Below are 15,450 nucleotides of genomic sequence, written 5' to 3'. Positions count from 1 at the left end.
AGGTCACACATTGCCTGGACGCGGGAGCCGAGGCTGATGTCATCTTCCTGGACTTCAGGAAGGCCTTCAACACAGTTTCGCACCCTATCCTCATTGGGAAGCTAGCAGACTGTGGAGTGGACACCTACACGGTCAGATGGGTGGCCAACTGGCTTAGGGACCGCACCCAGAGAGTGGTAGTGGATGGTTCCTTCTCGGCCTGGAGGGAGGTGGGCAGTGGGGTCCCGCAGGGTTCGGTCCTTGGACCAATATTATTTAATATCTTCATCAGCGATTTGGACGAGGGTGTGGAGAGCACCCTCTCCAAGTTCACTGATGATACCTAGTTATGGGACAAAGTTAGTACACCGGAGGGCAGGGAGCAGATTCAGGCTGACCTGGACAGGCTGGATCAATGGACAGAGAGAAATAGGATGCAGTTTAATAAAGGATAAATGTAAGGTACTCCGCCTGGGAAGGAGGAACCCCCAGCACACCTATAGGTTGGGGAGTGTCCTTCTCAGCAGCTCGGGGGCAGAGAGGGATCTTGGAGTCATAATGGACTCCAAGATGAACATGAGTGTAACCAGGCCATCAACGAGGCCAATCGCACCTTGTCATGCATTAGCAGGTGCATGACTAATAGATCAAAGGAGGTGAAGCTCTCCCTCTATGCGGCACTGGTCAGGCTGCAGTTGGAGTACTGCGTCCAGTTTTGGGCGCTGCACTTCAAGAGGGACGCGGGGAATCTCGAGAGGGTCCAGAGGAGGCCGCTCGCATGATTAGTGGCCTTCGTGATAGACCCTACGGGGGGAGGTTGAGGGAGCTGAATCTCTTTAGCCTTCACAAGAGGCAGCTGAGGGGAGATCTTGTGGCTGCCTATACATTTATTAGGGGAGGTCAACGGGGAACAGGGGAAGCGCTGTTTACTAAGGCGCTCCAGGGGATGACTAGGAATAACGGGTGTAAACTAGTTGAGTGGATTTAGGTTAGATATTAGGAAGAAATTTTTCACAGTAAGGGTGGCCAGGATCTGGAACGGGCTTCCAAGAGAGGTGGTGCTATCACCTAGCTTGGAGGTCTCCAAGAGGAGGCTAGATAGTCACCTGGCTGGGGTCATCTGACCTTGGTGCTCTTTCCTGCCAGGGGCAGGGGGTTGGACACGATGATCCATTGTGGTCCCTTCTGTCTCCACAATCTATGAATCTATGAACTGAAATCCAAATAACCAGCCCTGTGGCAAGAACTTCTACAATTACACATTACGTGAAAAGTATTTACTTTTATCGGTTTTGAGTGCTGTCCCCTCTCCTCGCCCCCAAATTCACTGAATATCCATTTGTTCCTGGAATTAAGAGATGGAAAACAAAAGTTCTTGATCTACCTTCTTGGTGCCACTATTATTTCACTTACTTTTCTTCTGCCCCCTCTTACTAATCTCCTTCCTAAGGTTCAAAAAAAAAAAAAATCCTAACACCTCAGTGTCCCTTCACATGAACATTTTTACCAGGCTTTTTATCCTCCTAACTCTTCTTTGAACATCAGCTGTTTCTACAAGATTAATTTTACAGGCAAACTACTCAAATAAGTCCTCAGTGCAGTATCTTACCTTCCAGAGTCATCAAAGCAGACATCTGTATGGCCTTCTGTGTGTCCATACCGCATTGGTTTCTGTGTGGAAGGCATCTTCTCTCTCCTCTATGTAAACAAAACAAAAAATAACGTTATAAAAGAATTATCCAAACTGGTAGGAGAACTCTTTACAAACCTCAGTATGGAAAACAGCTGATATCATGATGTTTTTGTCTATTTTTCCTGTTGAAGATGTTTATAAGAATCACTGGGTGTTTCTACACAGTCTATTAGTACGATGAAATAAACTGGTGCAGTTCATGCCAGAGCTGGCTGCTCCTGGGTGCAATGCTTCCACGTGTGCCCAGAACCACAGCATTTTGAGGTAGGGCCTAGGGCAGAGCAGCCCTGGGCTGGCAAGTGACCAGGGGATGGGGTCAGCTCCAGGCTCCAAGTGGTGGCTTCAGGCACCAGAAGGACTGGTTGGGGCATGAGAGCGCTACAGTGCGGGGCTAGGAGGCAGGCAGCCCCCAACCTTAGCACCCTTGTGCCCCAGCCACCATCTACATGTGTATTTTGGCAGAGTAAATTACTCCGCTGTAGGATAGTACCGTCCCCAACAATACTATCCTATGGCAGAGTTAATTTATTTACTGCGCCCTAATACCGGCGCTTGTGTAGACTGTGATACTTTACTGCAGAGCTAATTAGTCAACTCTGCAGTGAAGCGTCTGTGTAGATGCACCCACTGCAAAACATTTTTACTTTGAAAAATACCTGCTAAAGTCTGTCCGATGGGAAATGATGAAATGAGGACAGCGGAGATTAGCAAATAGTATTGTATTTCTGGTTAGGCAATTACACCCAAGACTTTACTGTGTGGAAGCCAAACTGGTTAGACGATACTAATAATCGCTAGTCTCTGCCAACCCAATTAGCACGCCCCAGCCCTGCAAGTCTGTCGGTACGGGCTGCTTTTGCAACCGCAGGGAAGGGACTCTCGTGGGATCCCATGGGAGAGAAGGGTTTGACGCAAGAAACCAAGTACGAAACCGGGGCTTGGATGAGCAGCACGCACGGCTTTGGGACAAACATATTTCTATTGCACGAGAGAAAATGAACATCATGGATAAACGTTGGCTCCAAAAAAACAGTCATTTCATACTACGCTGCTGAAAAAGAAAGCTTTTTAAAAAAAAAAAAAAAATCTAAATTTAGGTCTTAGTTGTACGACTCTTCTGATGCCTTAACTCAATGGTTCAAATAGCAGATTTGAGGCGTCCACTTACAGTTTATCAGAGGGGGAGAGCAAGAGGATTTTTTCCTCCCCGGGTGAGAAATGATTGAAGGGGGTATTTTGGTTGCTGCCACACACGGGCTCACCCCCGCTCCCAGGCAGCCGCTGTGGGGTCCCAAAAAACACCGTGCAAGTCGTGGGCCATTTGCACCAGGAGACTCGAGGCCCCCATCGCGACTGCCACCGCCTAGTTTTCCCTCTTTTCTGAGTACAGAAAACAAAGCAGGTTGCTTTTCTTGCCAAGTACACAGAAAGACCATAACTGGGGGGGGTTGCACAGCTAACGTTGTGTGGCACCCTTGCAAGGACGACCACCACCGCTACCCGCCGCCTGAGGCCTTCCTCATCCCCGCCCCGCACTCACCGGCGCCGCTTCGAAGCTTCCCGCGCGGCCGCTGGCCCCGCCCCGGAAGTGCGCCCGGCTCCGCCCCGGAAGCGGATGCCGCGGGCGGGGCGGATGGCGGCGGCGGCGGCGGCCGGGCGGGCGGAGGCGGTGGAGGCGGAGGCGCCCGGCCTGCGAGGGGATGGCGCCGCCGGGTAAGGCTGGGGGCGGCGGCCACAGCGACCCGATGGGGGAGGGTGGAAATGCCCCCCCCGGGGGTTGTGTGTGTGTGGAAATACCCCCCCCCAGGGTTTTGGGGGACGAGGATACACACACCCCACCCGGGAGTTGTGGGGGGGAGGATAGAAATGCCCCTCCCCCCCGGGGGTTTTCGTGTGGAGAATGCATGTGTCCCCCCCACCTCTGGGGGTTTTGGGGGGGAGGGTGGAACTACCCCCCCCCGCTGGGTTTGTGTGTCGGAGGATAGGCACCCCCCAGGGTTTGTGGGGGGGGCGGGTGGAAATATCCCCCCTCCCTGGGGTTTGTGGGGGGTGGGTGGAAATACCCCCCCTCCCTTCCCCTCCCCGGGCTTGTGGGGGGAGGGTGGAAATACCCCCCCCCTGCAGGATTTGTGTGTCGGAGGATAGACACCCCCCAGGGTTTGTGGGGGGGCAGGTGGAAATATCCCCCCCTCCCCGGGGTTTGTGGGGGGGAGGGTGGAAATACCCCCCCCTCCCCTCCCCTCCCCTCCCCGGGGTTTGTGGGGTGGGGGTGGAAATACCTCCCCTCCCCCCCCTCCCCTCCCTGGGGTTTGTGGGGTGGGGGTGGAAATACCCCCCCCTCCCCTCCCTGGGGTTTGTGGGGTGGGGGTGGAAATACCCCCCCTTCCCTTTCTGGGGTTTGTGGGGGGGGATGGAAATACCCCCCCCCTCCCTGGGGTTTGTGGGGTGGGGGTGGAAATACCCCCCCTCCCCTTCCTGGGGTTTGTGGGGGGATGGAAATACCCCCCCCTCCCCTCCCCGGGGTTTGTGGGGGGATGGAAATACCCCCCTCCCCCCCCCGGGGTTTGGGGAGGGAGGTAGCTGAGGAGCCTAGAAAAGGCGGGCGGGATGGGAGCTCACATCTTGTCCAGCCTCTGCTCCAGGCAGGATCGTGCCGAGCGGCATCATCCCAGCCCGGGTTTGTCTGCTGGGGTCTCGGGTGCTCCAAGGGTGGAGCCTCGGGCACCTCTCTGGGGAGCCCATTCCAGCTCTTTACTACTCTCCTCGTGAGGGCGTTTTTCCTAACATCCAACCTCAACTTCCCTTGCTGCAACTTGAGCCCATTGCTTCTTGTCCTGTCGTCTGCCAGAGACATCCACAGATGTAGCAGGTACAGTAGGCCATAGTGGGGGTCCTTCCTCCATGTGCTCTTCCGCTTCGAGGGCAAGAGGCTTTACCTTGACCCGCTGCCCCTCGGTTGAGGCAGTGGCGCCATCGGTAGCGAGCTCCTCCCAACTCTAGATGTCAACATCGGTTGTCATAGGTTGGCCTTGGTCATGTTTCCTTTGGTCGCTGCAAGGTCTTGGGCCCCAACTAGCTTGGGTTTTGGCTTTTGTAGCAGGAGGCTGGGCTTTCAAACCATGCTTTTGCTTCTCTGTTGTTTCTAGCCCCAAAACAAAGAATAACAGGAGACAGAGCCTGTCCCCTTATGTCTTTTATGGAGAATTGGTGGTTGTGGACAGTTGTGACGTCCGTCGAAACAGTAAAAATAACTTTTGCTGGGGGTTTTTACTGTCTGTGTTTACAGAACACAAGAGCCTGTTTTCTGGCCAGCCTTGTTCTTCAGGGTAAGCCTTGCTCCAAAAGAAGACAACTTAGACTATCATGACTTTTTTTTTAAAGCTCAAATTCATGTTTAACCCTGTGCCTGGAGAGACCGTGATGACTTTTTATTAAAAGAGAGTGTGTGTGTGTGTGTGTGTGAATTTGATATCTTTTATTAGACCAACCCAAATGGTTGGAGAATAGTTATTAAGCAAGCAAGTGTGTGTGTGTGTAACTTTTGGTGGTGTTTTTAAAGATAAGTGACAAGGGAAAAAAGAGCTGTTGCTGAAAACACATTTGATTCTTTTGAATCGGCGTTAATGACTGTTCCCTTCCGGATGTCTCACTTCTCAGTAGCGTTTTAGGACAAACCAATTTAAGAATATGAGATCACTGTGCTTATTCAGGCAAAGCTAGTAAAATGTTACAAGAATTGCCTTTTGGCATGGATAGGTGTTGGGGGTAGAGACTGCAGGATCAAACATCATTGCTGGATCATTCGGCGATTATAAGATGCCTGTCTCTTGTGACCCTGCATCCATCTGAATGATGTTGAGGTAGGTAGAATTTGAATGATGTTGTAGCTATGGTGGTCCAGGAATTATGTGAGATTTTTTTGGGGGGTGATATCTTCTATTGGACTCACTGCAGGGTTGGAATAAAGCTAGGCAGGCTTTCAAATGCTAGCATTTCATCATGCAAAACTCTTGACCATGAAGTAGGTAAGAGATGTGGTTAAATGTATAGTTACTGCCCACTACCTGAACCACCAGCTGTTGTTACATTAAAGCACACCAAAAGCCCTCTATTTCTTGAGAAAAAAACTGTGTGTTTGTCTTTAGATCACAAAAAAAAATCTGAAAGGAGAAAAAATGTCCCTTTCTGTAATTTTAATGATATGCCCCATTTAACTGCTTCTCAGAGTATTTGCTCTCAGGCAGGACTCTTTTTAGGTTCAGCTTTAGTTTGTAATGGGAGTTATCAGTGTCTTGGGGGGGAAATAACTGTTGTCTTGGAAATGCTGTTGGGCCCTTTACAACAGTCACATTGTTCGTGCTTTCACATTAGTCAAGTGACAGCATTGCAGACTCTAGGCTTACTTTTATTTTTCTTTACATATGCTCAGCTTTCACTGTTCAACTTTGCAGAAGCTCAGGCAGGGGGATACTCAGATACACCGCAATACATCATGCTTCTTGTGGGTAATACGTTTAATAGAAAAATCTTTAGGGTGGGAACTGCAAAGTGAAAAGGTGGGATTGCTCTTTTCAGTGGGCTTTTTCATCTTTTGGGGTTGGGGGCATTTCATGTCAATTGTATTTAAACATAGCAGTAGCATTATGCAAAAGATCTTCCCTAATTGTATGCAGAATATTGTGCAGTGTAAGTACAGCATTTAAGTACTTCTTACTACAAAACCATTTTATAATTAAGCTCACTCCAAGTGAAGGCCCATAAGATAGAGGCGATATTGAGTCAAGTTAGGGGAGGCACTAGAACATAAAAAGAGTATTTGCCCTTCTTTTGAGAGTGTGCGCTTTATATCTATTGTCAAAGTTCATAGTTGGAGGATATTATTGGATTCCCAGCTACAGTTAATTGATTATCTAGCAGTAGTTTATAGGAAAGCCTTTTTTATTTGTTTGTCATATACCCTGTATTTTGAATACAGACCTTGCTGCTGTTATACTTGCCTTTGTCACTTGAATGCTGTTGCAAGATATTCTGCTCAATGCTGCACTAAATCTAGCTAGAGACTGATGCTTTAGGATGTAATGGCTTGTTTTAGTAATAGGGGTGTTGATCTTGTTCTCTAAGCCCTGAATGGTTTGGTGCCTGCCTGCTAGAGATACTGCTTCTGTCCACTTCCCACGTTGACAGTGCTGCAGTTTGTAAAGGTACTTTGTTTCTTCAGTATAAAAGACAGGGAGCTTTTGTCAAGGCATCCAACAGTTGTGGCACTCAACCAGTATTTGGTAGGACAGGAAACATCATTTGGAGCCTGATTTTTTTATTTCTAATCCTTTTTTTTCTGGCATGGGATCAGGAATGGCTGCTGGCTCATTTGTGTGTGACTGCATCTTTTATTTATTGTAAAGGCTCTTAGACAAGGGTTAGACACTTAGAACAGAATAAATACCATTAAATATGAGAAATCAATGGAGACAAAGGAATTAAGGGTTTATACTACTTGTAGCAGGGCTTACTTCAGAAATAGGTCGACACTGTCCCATCTTCGATGCATATTCAGATCTGAAAGTACGGTCTTGTGTTCAAATTTTGATAGAGATCAATTATAATTTTTTTATGTAACTAGCTTAGTAATTTCCTAACAAGCTAAAAAAAAAAAAGATGAAAAAGAAGCAATTAAAGAAATATACTATTAAAAATGTTCCAGTGGTTTAAGTAGTCTTTGCAGTACTTGTTAGGCAAAATTATTTAATTGATTCAGAATGCTGTGAATTGCATAAAGAATATCAATTCCCACAAGGACCTCCATAGTAGGGATTATTGACATGAACTTGATTGGTTTAATGAACTACTAGGTTTGTGTTTGGTTTAATTGAAGGGGGAGTTGTTTAATGAGAGGAATACCCTGGAAAATATATGAATTTGATCAAAAAGGTTTTGGAGGGACTTGTAGAGTGCAAAGATGGATATTCACACTGGCTGTGGAAAATTAATATTAGATAAAAAAAAACAAAACAAAACCCCAACATTATTTGGAACAAGGCCTTTATTATGGCTAGGATCTGTTTAACTCAGGGAGAGCTTTGCCAGTGATGGGCACAAGATCAGGCTCTCTTGATGCTTTCACCTGGTATTCAATATTAGCTGCTCTTACACTGCATTTTTGCTGCATAAAAGCAACCAGTAAATGTGGCTTTTACTTAGGACCCTGCAGTTATGTTAAGGCACCCGTGTAGCACTATTTGTTGAATAAGGAGGGATCTGGTGTTGACTTGCAGTCCATTCTCAGGGTTAAGTTCTACAAAAACACTCAGCGGAGGTAGGAAGCCTGTGCAGGCAGCAAAGGATATACTAAAAATGACAACAACAAAAAACCCACCAGCCCTCCGTTTGCCCTCCAGGGATTTTAGATCTATGATGATGTTAGATAACTTGTTACTACAGGCAGCGTTCTTTGGCCTGAAGTGAACTCTTTTTATTCCTGTGCCGTGTTTTATATTGTCATTTGCTTAGGATGAAAAGTTACATTTTTGAGGTTTTATCAAATTTTCCTGCTTTTAACATACTCATTTGCGAGAGAGCCTCTGTAGGCAAGAGACTCCCAATCTGATTTATACAGTTATCTGCCAGCATCAAATCTCTGTTTTTTTGTAAAACTTCTTGGAAGTGATAAATGTAGCTTGTGCACTGGATGTACAAATTTAGCATTGCCCTTTATGTAAAAGTACGCTCCATCTGTGCTGCCCTTCCTCTTTTTGTTTGTTTTTTATTTAATGTCAATAATTACTGGATGCATACTAAATGATATTGTTTAGTTCAAAAGTTTTCATCTTAAGGATATAGGAGTCTTAACTACCTAAGGTAGTCATAGCTCTGTATCTTCTGAACACTTCCTGATCTTTCATTTACCATAACAGGTATGGTGATCCTGAGACACAGAAAGATGGAGGCCCGGATCCTCAAAGGTTCAGATGCCTAACACCCATTTCAATACAAATCAATGGATTGTAGGTGCTTAAGTCTATGTAACTTGCTGCGGTTAGACACAAAGTATGTCACAGAATGGGGGAACTGAGTCTGGGTCCCCCAAGCCATTGGACCATCTTCCTCTCTGTTCACCAGGCCAGATTCAAACCTGGTTTAAAAGAGTACAAGACCATTTACTTCCTTAGAGCTGCCTGATATGGGGATATGTTTGTGTTTTGTATAAGATTTCAGAACTCATGGTAGAGGTGATATCTTGTATTAGACTGACTAGATATTTACAACAAAAAAAAATCTTTATTTGCAAGCTTTTGCGCATACACACCCTTCTTCAGCCATAGGAGAATTCAGAGATTGTAAATAGACTGCTCTGACTTGTATCTGAGCCTAATTTGCACAAAAAGAACTTTTCCAACTAGGAGATCTTGTAGTATCTTCAGCTCCCCTGTGAAATATGAGTTTTCATTCCCACCTAGGAGAAATTTTTACAATTTTTGCATTCTGTGCCTGAAGAAGTATGTGTGCACCCAAAAGCTTACAAATAAAGAGTTTTTTTGCGAATATCTAGTTGGTCTAATAGAAGATATCACCTGTACCACGAATTCTGATTCCTTTTGCCTGTAGACCAATATGGCTACAACCTGTATCCTTGTATAAGAGTTAATACTCTTAAGTTGCCTGACAGAATTAGTCTGTAGCAGCGGATGGAACTGGAAAAATCCTGCTGTCTTTGGGACAGGGCTGTCTTCATTACATGCATATGCAGTGCCTAACACTACTGCAGCACAAATAATAACTTTATCAGAGATGTATATGCATGCAAAGAAAAAATTCTTGATGAATCTGCTTACTCTCTAGGCATCGTTCATATGCAGCTGGTACAGAGAGCTTGGGGTGGGAGGAACTAATAGGCTGGAGAGATTGTTCACTTATTTCAAACCTGATGTCAGGAAGAGTCTGGATATGCTTAGGGCTCATCTCAGTCTGCCAACAAATGACAAAATTATAATGGCCTTATATTCACAAGGACTAGGACTCATTTTAAGATGTTTGGCAGCAGTAATCTCTTCTGGCTAAAGAAGTATCTCGTCTTTCTCTTATGAAATTCTGTTCAGATCTGGCCGGGAGACAGTGTGTTAGAGGATGTGGTCATTTCCTTTCTTGCGCTTGCTTTCTTAGGGAAGTTTTGACAGCCAGCCAAAATCTCTGAACATTTGGAGAGTTCACACTGCCTCTGAAACAGCAGCTGTTCTGCCGGACTGAAATACGAAGAACTTAGTCACCCCTAATTGTGGGGGGAGTGGGGGAGAGGGCGTTGAGAAAAAGTACTTTTGTTTCCACATGTTGAGATACAGTCCTCAATTAGGTGATCATGAGCTATTTTTTCCACCAGTCATGCCTCATTCAGTATACAGGTTGAATGATCAAGATGAGAGAATTAACTTTTTTTCAGGCAGCTACAAATCTGTCCTACTATGACCTTCAAGTGCTAGAATTTTTTTCAATGAAAATGTTTCTTAAATTAACTTGTTTGTTTTGTCTGTGTAACTCAAGTGTACATTTTGGAATCATTCTTAAGTAAATTCTCCAAATTTACTTAAGGTCAACTTTGATTCCTTCTTTGACAGGGTTACTAGTTCAATGGATGAAGAGAAAAGAGTGAATAATAATATAAGGTTTCCCTCGCTTTATGCTGTACATGCGTTCCTGGAAAACGGCACATAACTCAAATTCGCATAAAGGAAACCCACTTTACAGTGTCACAAATAGGGGTATGTTCCAAGACCTCGACTGTACTGACCCCCAGACCCATTTCTAGCACTTCTACAAGACGGTTTTGGTACTCAGCAACAGCAGAGAGTACACACAAGCACAGGGCACTATCAAAATGGGGATGGCAACTACAGAAACACGTGTAGCAGACAACAAGCACAGATCCACACAGGAGACTATATTTTGGTGCATATCACTCCCACAATGCACTGCACAAAGCAGCTGACTGCAGGCTTCCATCACACTGATCACATAAGAGTGAATTTACTTTGCATATCATGAACTTGTGGTGTAAAAAGGGTCATCTCATTAGAGCAAATTTGCACATACAGAACCTGCGTAAAGCGAGGAATACCTGTACTTGTCATTTAGTAAGGACTTCTGATAGTTTCCAATATGATATTTTCCTAAGTAAATTGGAGAGATGTGGACTAGATAGAATTACTGTTCAGTAACTACAAAGTTGGCTGAATAACTACAAGCAGAGAGCAAGTGCATGTGGATTGATGTCAGAATGGCAGGAGGTTTCTAGTGGGGTTCCACAAGGGTCTGTCCTGGATCCAGTGTTGTTAATGTTTTTTATTAATGATTTGGATGCAGGAGTGATGTGGCAGTGGAAAGGTCTTCAGTGAATCTTAAGTATAGATAAAGCACTTGTATATGGAAAGGTTCTCATGTCTCTTCACTAATACTGTGCTGTAGCACAAAAAGGTTGAAGAGAGGTAGTTAGCTGTGCTAGTTTGAAGTTAGGCAGACGGCAGCACATATTAGTACCTTTTAGACTAACTGGTTTGTCTAAGGTACTGCTACCATGCCCTGCCTTCCTAAAAGAGCTTAGTTCTTCACCCATGAACAAGATGCAGAACACGGACAGAACATATCTTTATCTCAGTCTTGTCACTAAGGCATAACTTTTGTTCTCCAGTTTGACTTTGTGTCTTGAGGTTTTCCTCGTCATTGAGGCCTTCTCTTAGGACGTACGTTAAACAAAGTTTCTGGCCCATGCCGTACCTGGTGCCCCCAGGTGAACTTTTAGTATCGGGGGCCCCCCTTCACCTGAGATAATGATTATAATAATTGGACTTGTTGCAAAAGTCTTTATCACATCTGTGGTATCGATGGGTTTAAATAGTTTGTTCTCGATTGATACCATTCATTGCCAGTATATGCACAATATTAACTCTTTTTTTTTTTTTTTTTTGCAATTGTCATTTTTTTTCATTTTTGGGCCCCGTCTCTGTCCAGGCCCTGGGTGGCTGCCCAGTTTGCCCATGCCTGTGTCCGGGTCTGTTTCTGGCAGTTGATGTATATTTCCCCGCTCTATTCATGCATGTCCTGCTGATGTCAGTGGGGAATACTTTCTTCTGGACTGAAGTGACAATTCAAAAATCTTTGGTCAGGGGTATATCTGGCCCACAGATTATATTGAAACATCTTGCTGGCCTAATAAAATTGCTCTCTTTCTGACAGAGGAGAGAGCTCAGCATGCTTGCCCCTCTGGGACAGCAGAGTGGTGTCGTGCTGGGTAATCATAATTATGAGAGTAGATTCAATGGAGAGAGGAAGTGGATGCCCTTTTTCCTGCCTAGTATTTACCATTTTAATCCGTTTAAAAAACAAAACAGTAGCAGGGAGGAAGCATATCTTGTTTTGCTGTGCAAGCATCATGCTATATAATGGAAAAGCTTTCCACCTAAGGCAAGTCCCCTAAAGAGCCCAGGAGCACTTTGCAACGTGTCTTTTGCTGCTATACTTCCACTTGTGTACTTGAAAGGATTTTCCTTCTCTAGAGGACCCCCCTCAAGAACAAACCTGTTAACTCTTCAAGAATACAACAGGCCTTTTGGAAGTAAGGCAGGGAGCGAACGAGGCCGCATACATTTCTGTGTGACATTTATAACAGAAACTTTCTCTCCCATAACAAGTAATAAGCAGCTCCCATCTTTCACGGCCGTTTTTAAATTGCTTTTACTGAAGGACCTGGATTTGGTTTAATCCTTCTCAGTATGTAAAGCCCCAGATATTTCAATCCCCAGGGGACCCAATGGCTTTCTAAACTCCATTTTGAAAGGGAAATGAAAGCAGCCTTCAGAGACTGGCAGAATCTGAGTGCCTTATTTTTAATTTATTTTGTATCCTGAAAGTGACCCAAAAGTATCAGTTAAGAATAAGATCTCTGGCATCCGACTCAGGAGATTAGTAACAAACAAGCCTATCGTGTAGGTACAGTAGCTCTTTGTACTCTTCGACCTACTTTGTTTCTGTTCTAGCTGGTTCTTTCCTGAAACATTGATTAGAATAGATATGGCACTGGCTTAGTGATCAACCAAAGCAGTATCCTCTGGTGCATTAAATTTTTTTCTAGCACAAAATTGTTGGCAGCAACGAGGTCTTTCTGCTTTAAGGCATGGTGAGTTTAAACCTTATTCACATACAAGGGAATGGTTATAAATGAAGAACTTTGGTAATGGGGAAAGAGTAGAAGTGCTTTGGTTTAGAACTAGGCCAGTATTTGCAAAGACTCTCCCTAATTAAGTGAGCTTTGTTATTATTTTTACATATGCCAGCAGTTAATTGCCAGTATAATCATTTATACTATTGCATTAATCTTTTGGGTATGTATAGCTGTTAATTAACTGTGTTTTCTGTGTACCTAGATACTTCCAGGAAGTGCCTGAAAGAAGCTTCCTGTCATCGAAACCATTAAGAGGAAAAGTCTACGTACTGCTCTGGGACTTGCGGAGTTAATCTGTCAAAATGGCAGAAAATAAGGAAAGTAATAGTAAAAATGTAGATGTGAGACCGAAAACCAGCCGGAGCAGAAGTGCGGACAGAAAGGATGGCTATGTATGGAGCGGAAAGAAGCTCTCATGGTCCAGAAAGAGTGAGCATTGTTCTGAAACAGAAACAGTAAGTAGTTTAGGCAAGCCAGCAGCTGGTTTGAGGAACCAAGAAAGGAAGCACAGCTGTTCATCTATTGAACTGGAGTTAGATCGTTCATGCGGCCACAGATTTTTAGGGCGGTCTTTTAAACAGAAGTTGCAGGATGCTGTGGGGCAATGCTTTCCTCTAAAGAACTGTAGCAGTCGGCACTCTTCAATGCTTCCATCAAAAAGGAAAATTCATATCAGTGAACTGATGCTAGATAAGTGCCCTTTCCCACCGCGCTCAGAGCTAGCTTCTCGATGGCACTTAATTAAAAGGCATACTGCCCCCATAAGTCAGAAACCAGAAGACTGGATGGTTGCTGATTTATCCCAAAGTGAGGAGAGGGATAACCAGATGAGAGATGGAGAGAGTTTCAATGGAGCAGTGAGCTCTTTCCAGTCATGTGATATTCTGGATGACGATTCCTGTAACTGTGATCCTCGGGCTGAGTTGGGCGTGAGTCAGGTGTTAAAGAACGAGAAAGACGAGAGTGATATGGACTCTGATGATGAAGTTATAACGCTTTGCACCAGTTCTAGGAAGAGAAACAAGCCCAAGTGGGAAACTGATGATGAGTTGTTGCAGTTGGAAAAGCCTCCTAAATATCATACTCAGATCGATTATGTCCACTGTCTTGTCCCAGACCTCCTGCAGATCAATAACAATCCATGCTACTGGGGAGTAATGGATAAATATGCAGCTGAGGCCCTGCTGGAAGGAAAGCCGGAAGGAACTTTTTTACTCCGAGACTCTGCCCAAGAAGACTACCTGTTTTCTGTTAGTTTTAGGCGGTACAGTCGTTCCCTTCATGCAAGGATAGAACAGTGGAATCATAACTTCAGCTTTGATGCTCATGACCCTTGCGTCTTCCATTCTCCAGACATAACTGGGCTCTTAGAGCATTACAAAGACCCAAGTTCTTGTATGTTCTTTGAACCACTTTTATCTACTCCCTTACACAGGACTTTTCCTTTTTCCCTTCAGCATATATGCAGGACAGTGATTTGCAACTGCACAACATATGATGGCATTGATGCGCTTCCTGTTCCTCCATCTGTGAAGCTGTATCTGAAGGAATATCACTATAAATCAAAAGTTAGAGTACTCAGGATTGATGTGCCAGAGCAGCAAAGCTAGAAATTATTTTTTGTGGGTATGATGGGAAGCAGGCAAAGGATGTGTTCTATCTTTCCTCTCTTGAATTTATTTTATGGCAGGCTTTTTCTCCTAGAGATTATCTATGATCCAACTTGACTTCTGTCTGGGGCCTTTTACCAGAATGCACTTTTAGTCTTCCCACCCCTTCTTTGTAGAAAAGGTATTCAAGGCAGAGGGAGAGTGGGTGCGTGTGGTTTGGGGTTATTTTCCCTTTGGTGATGTTCGCACCTTAGGGGTTTTATGGAATTTCAGGTAGGTTTTCTGGTATTTCCATATAGAGATAGTCTTTAGATTTAAAAATTTTAAAAATTCAGATTTGAATTTGATCTGTCTTTTCTATTGTAATTTGTATATGTTGCGGACATGTTTGAGACCTTGTATGTACTCTAAACCGAAGATCGACTAATGTGTATTTTTTACATTTCTTTTAAAATGAGTGCTATGCCATCTTTCTCTGTGTATGTATGAATGTGTGTGTGTAATACAGAGTAAATTCATCCATCTATTTTAAGATTACTTGTCCTAGCAGAATTAAGGCTCTGAAAGTATTTGATTGTTCTCTGTAAATACACCGAGGTTTGAGGGAAGGGAACACCGAGGAGAGAAAACTAGTCTTCAGACAGTATTGGTACAAGAACAAATAGGTATAAACTAACCATGAATAAGTTAGAGTGGAAAATAGTAGTGGGGGGTTGCAACCATCAGAGCACTTAGGTTCAGGATCAGCTTTCCAATTGAAGCAGTTGGGGCAGTGAGCTAACTAGTTGTAAGGTGAAGCTTCACTGGTTTATGAAATAGGTTACCATATTTTCTCATAGATAATATATCCCTAATATGACATCCTGTTTTTGAAAAGGCAGCATGAGGAAAAAAGATGCTACCTTGGGTAAGTAACTGCACAGCAGCAGCTAGGGAGAAAAGCCTACACTTGAGTCTGACAC

General features: G+C 44.4%; 2 protein-coding genes across 7 annotated transcripts in view; one reads left to right on the top strand and one right to left on the bottom strand.

Annotated features, from left to right (window-relative positions):
* WDHD1 (WD repeat and HMG-box DNA binding protein 1) overlaps positions 1–3,290 on the bottom strand; it is a 51,167-nt gene extending 47,877 nt beyond the window's left edge. Inside the window, exons 1-2 of one of the 2 annotated variants that reach the window (XM_014595126.3) lie at positions 3,213–3,290; positions 1,589–1,677 (exon numbers count right to left, since the gene is read on the bottom strand). In XM_014595126.3, coding sequence (XP_014450612.1) covers positions 1,589–1,665 — 77 coding nt within the window. In that variant the 5' untranslated portion in view covers positions 1,666–1,677; positions 3,213–3,290. Of the gene's footprint in view, positions 1–1,588; positions 1,678–2,840; positions 3,130–3,212 lie in introns of those variants that run through there. The other variant, XM_019494102.2, reaches the window with a different exon arrangement.
* A 10-nt stretch (positions 3,291–3,300) lies between these two features.
* SOCS4 (suppressor of cytokine signaling 4) lies at positions 3,301–15,020 on the top strand. 5 transcript variants are annotated; one of them, XM_006272618.4, is made up of 2 exons: positions 3,301–3,385; positions 13,081–15,020. In XM_006272618.4, the coding sequence occupies exon 2, from the start codon at positions 13,181–13,183 to the stop codon at positions 14,486–14,488; it is 1,308 nt and encodes a 435-aa protein (XP_006272680.1). In that variant the 5' UTR covers positions 3,301–3,385; positions 13,081–13,180; the 3' UTR covers positions 14,489–15,020. The 5 variants fall into 5 exon arrangements, with proteins under 5 accessions (XP_006272680.1, XP_014450616.1, XP_059579384.1 ...); XM_014595130.3 differs by lacking the exon at positions 3,301–3,385 and adding an exon at positions 4,112–4,541; XM_059723401.1 differs by lacking the exon at positions 3,301–3,385 and adding an exon at positions 5,431–5,532.
* Positions 15,021–15,450: the final 430 nt, after the last annotated feature.

Source organism: Alligator mississippiensis, chromosome 2 (genome assembly GCF_030867095.1).
Source record: "Alligator mississippiensis isolate rAllMis1 chromosome 2, rAllMis1, whole genome shotgun sequence".
Classification (NCBI taxonomy): domain Eukaryota; kingdom Metazoa; phylum Chordata; order Crocodylia; family Alligatoridae; genus Alligator; species Alligator mississippiensis.
This window is presented reverse-complemented; position numbering and strand designations above follow the sequence as displayed.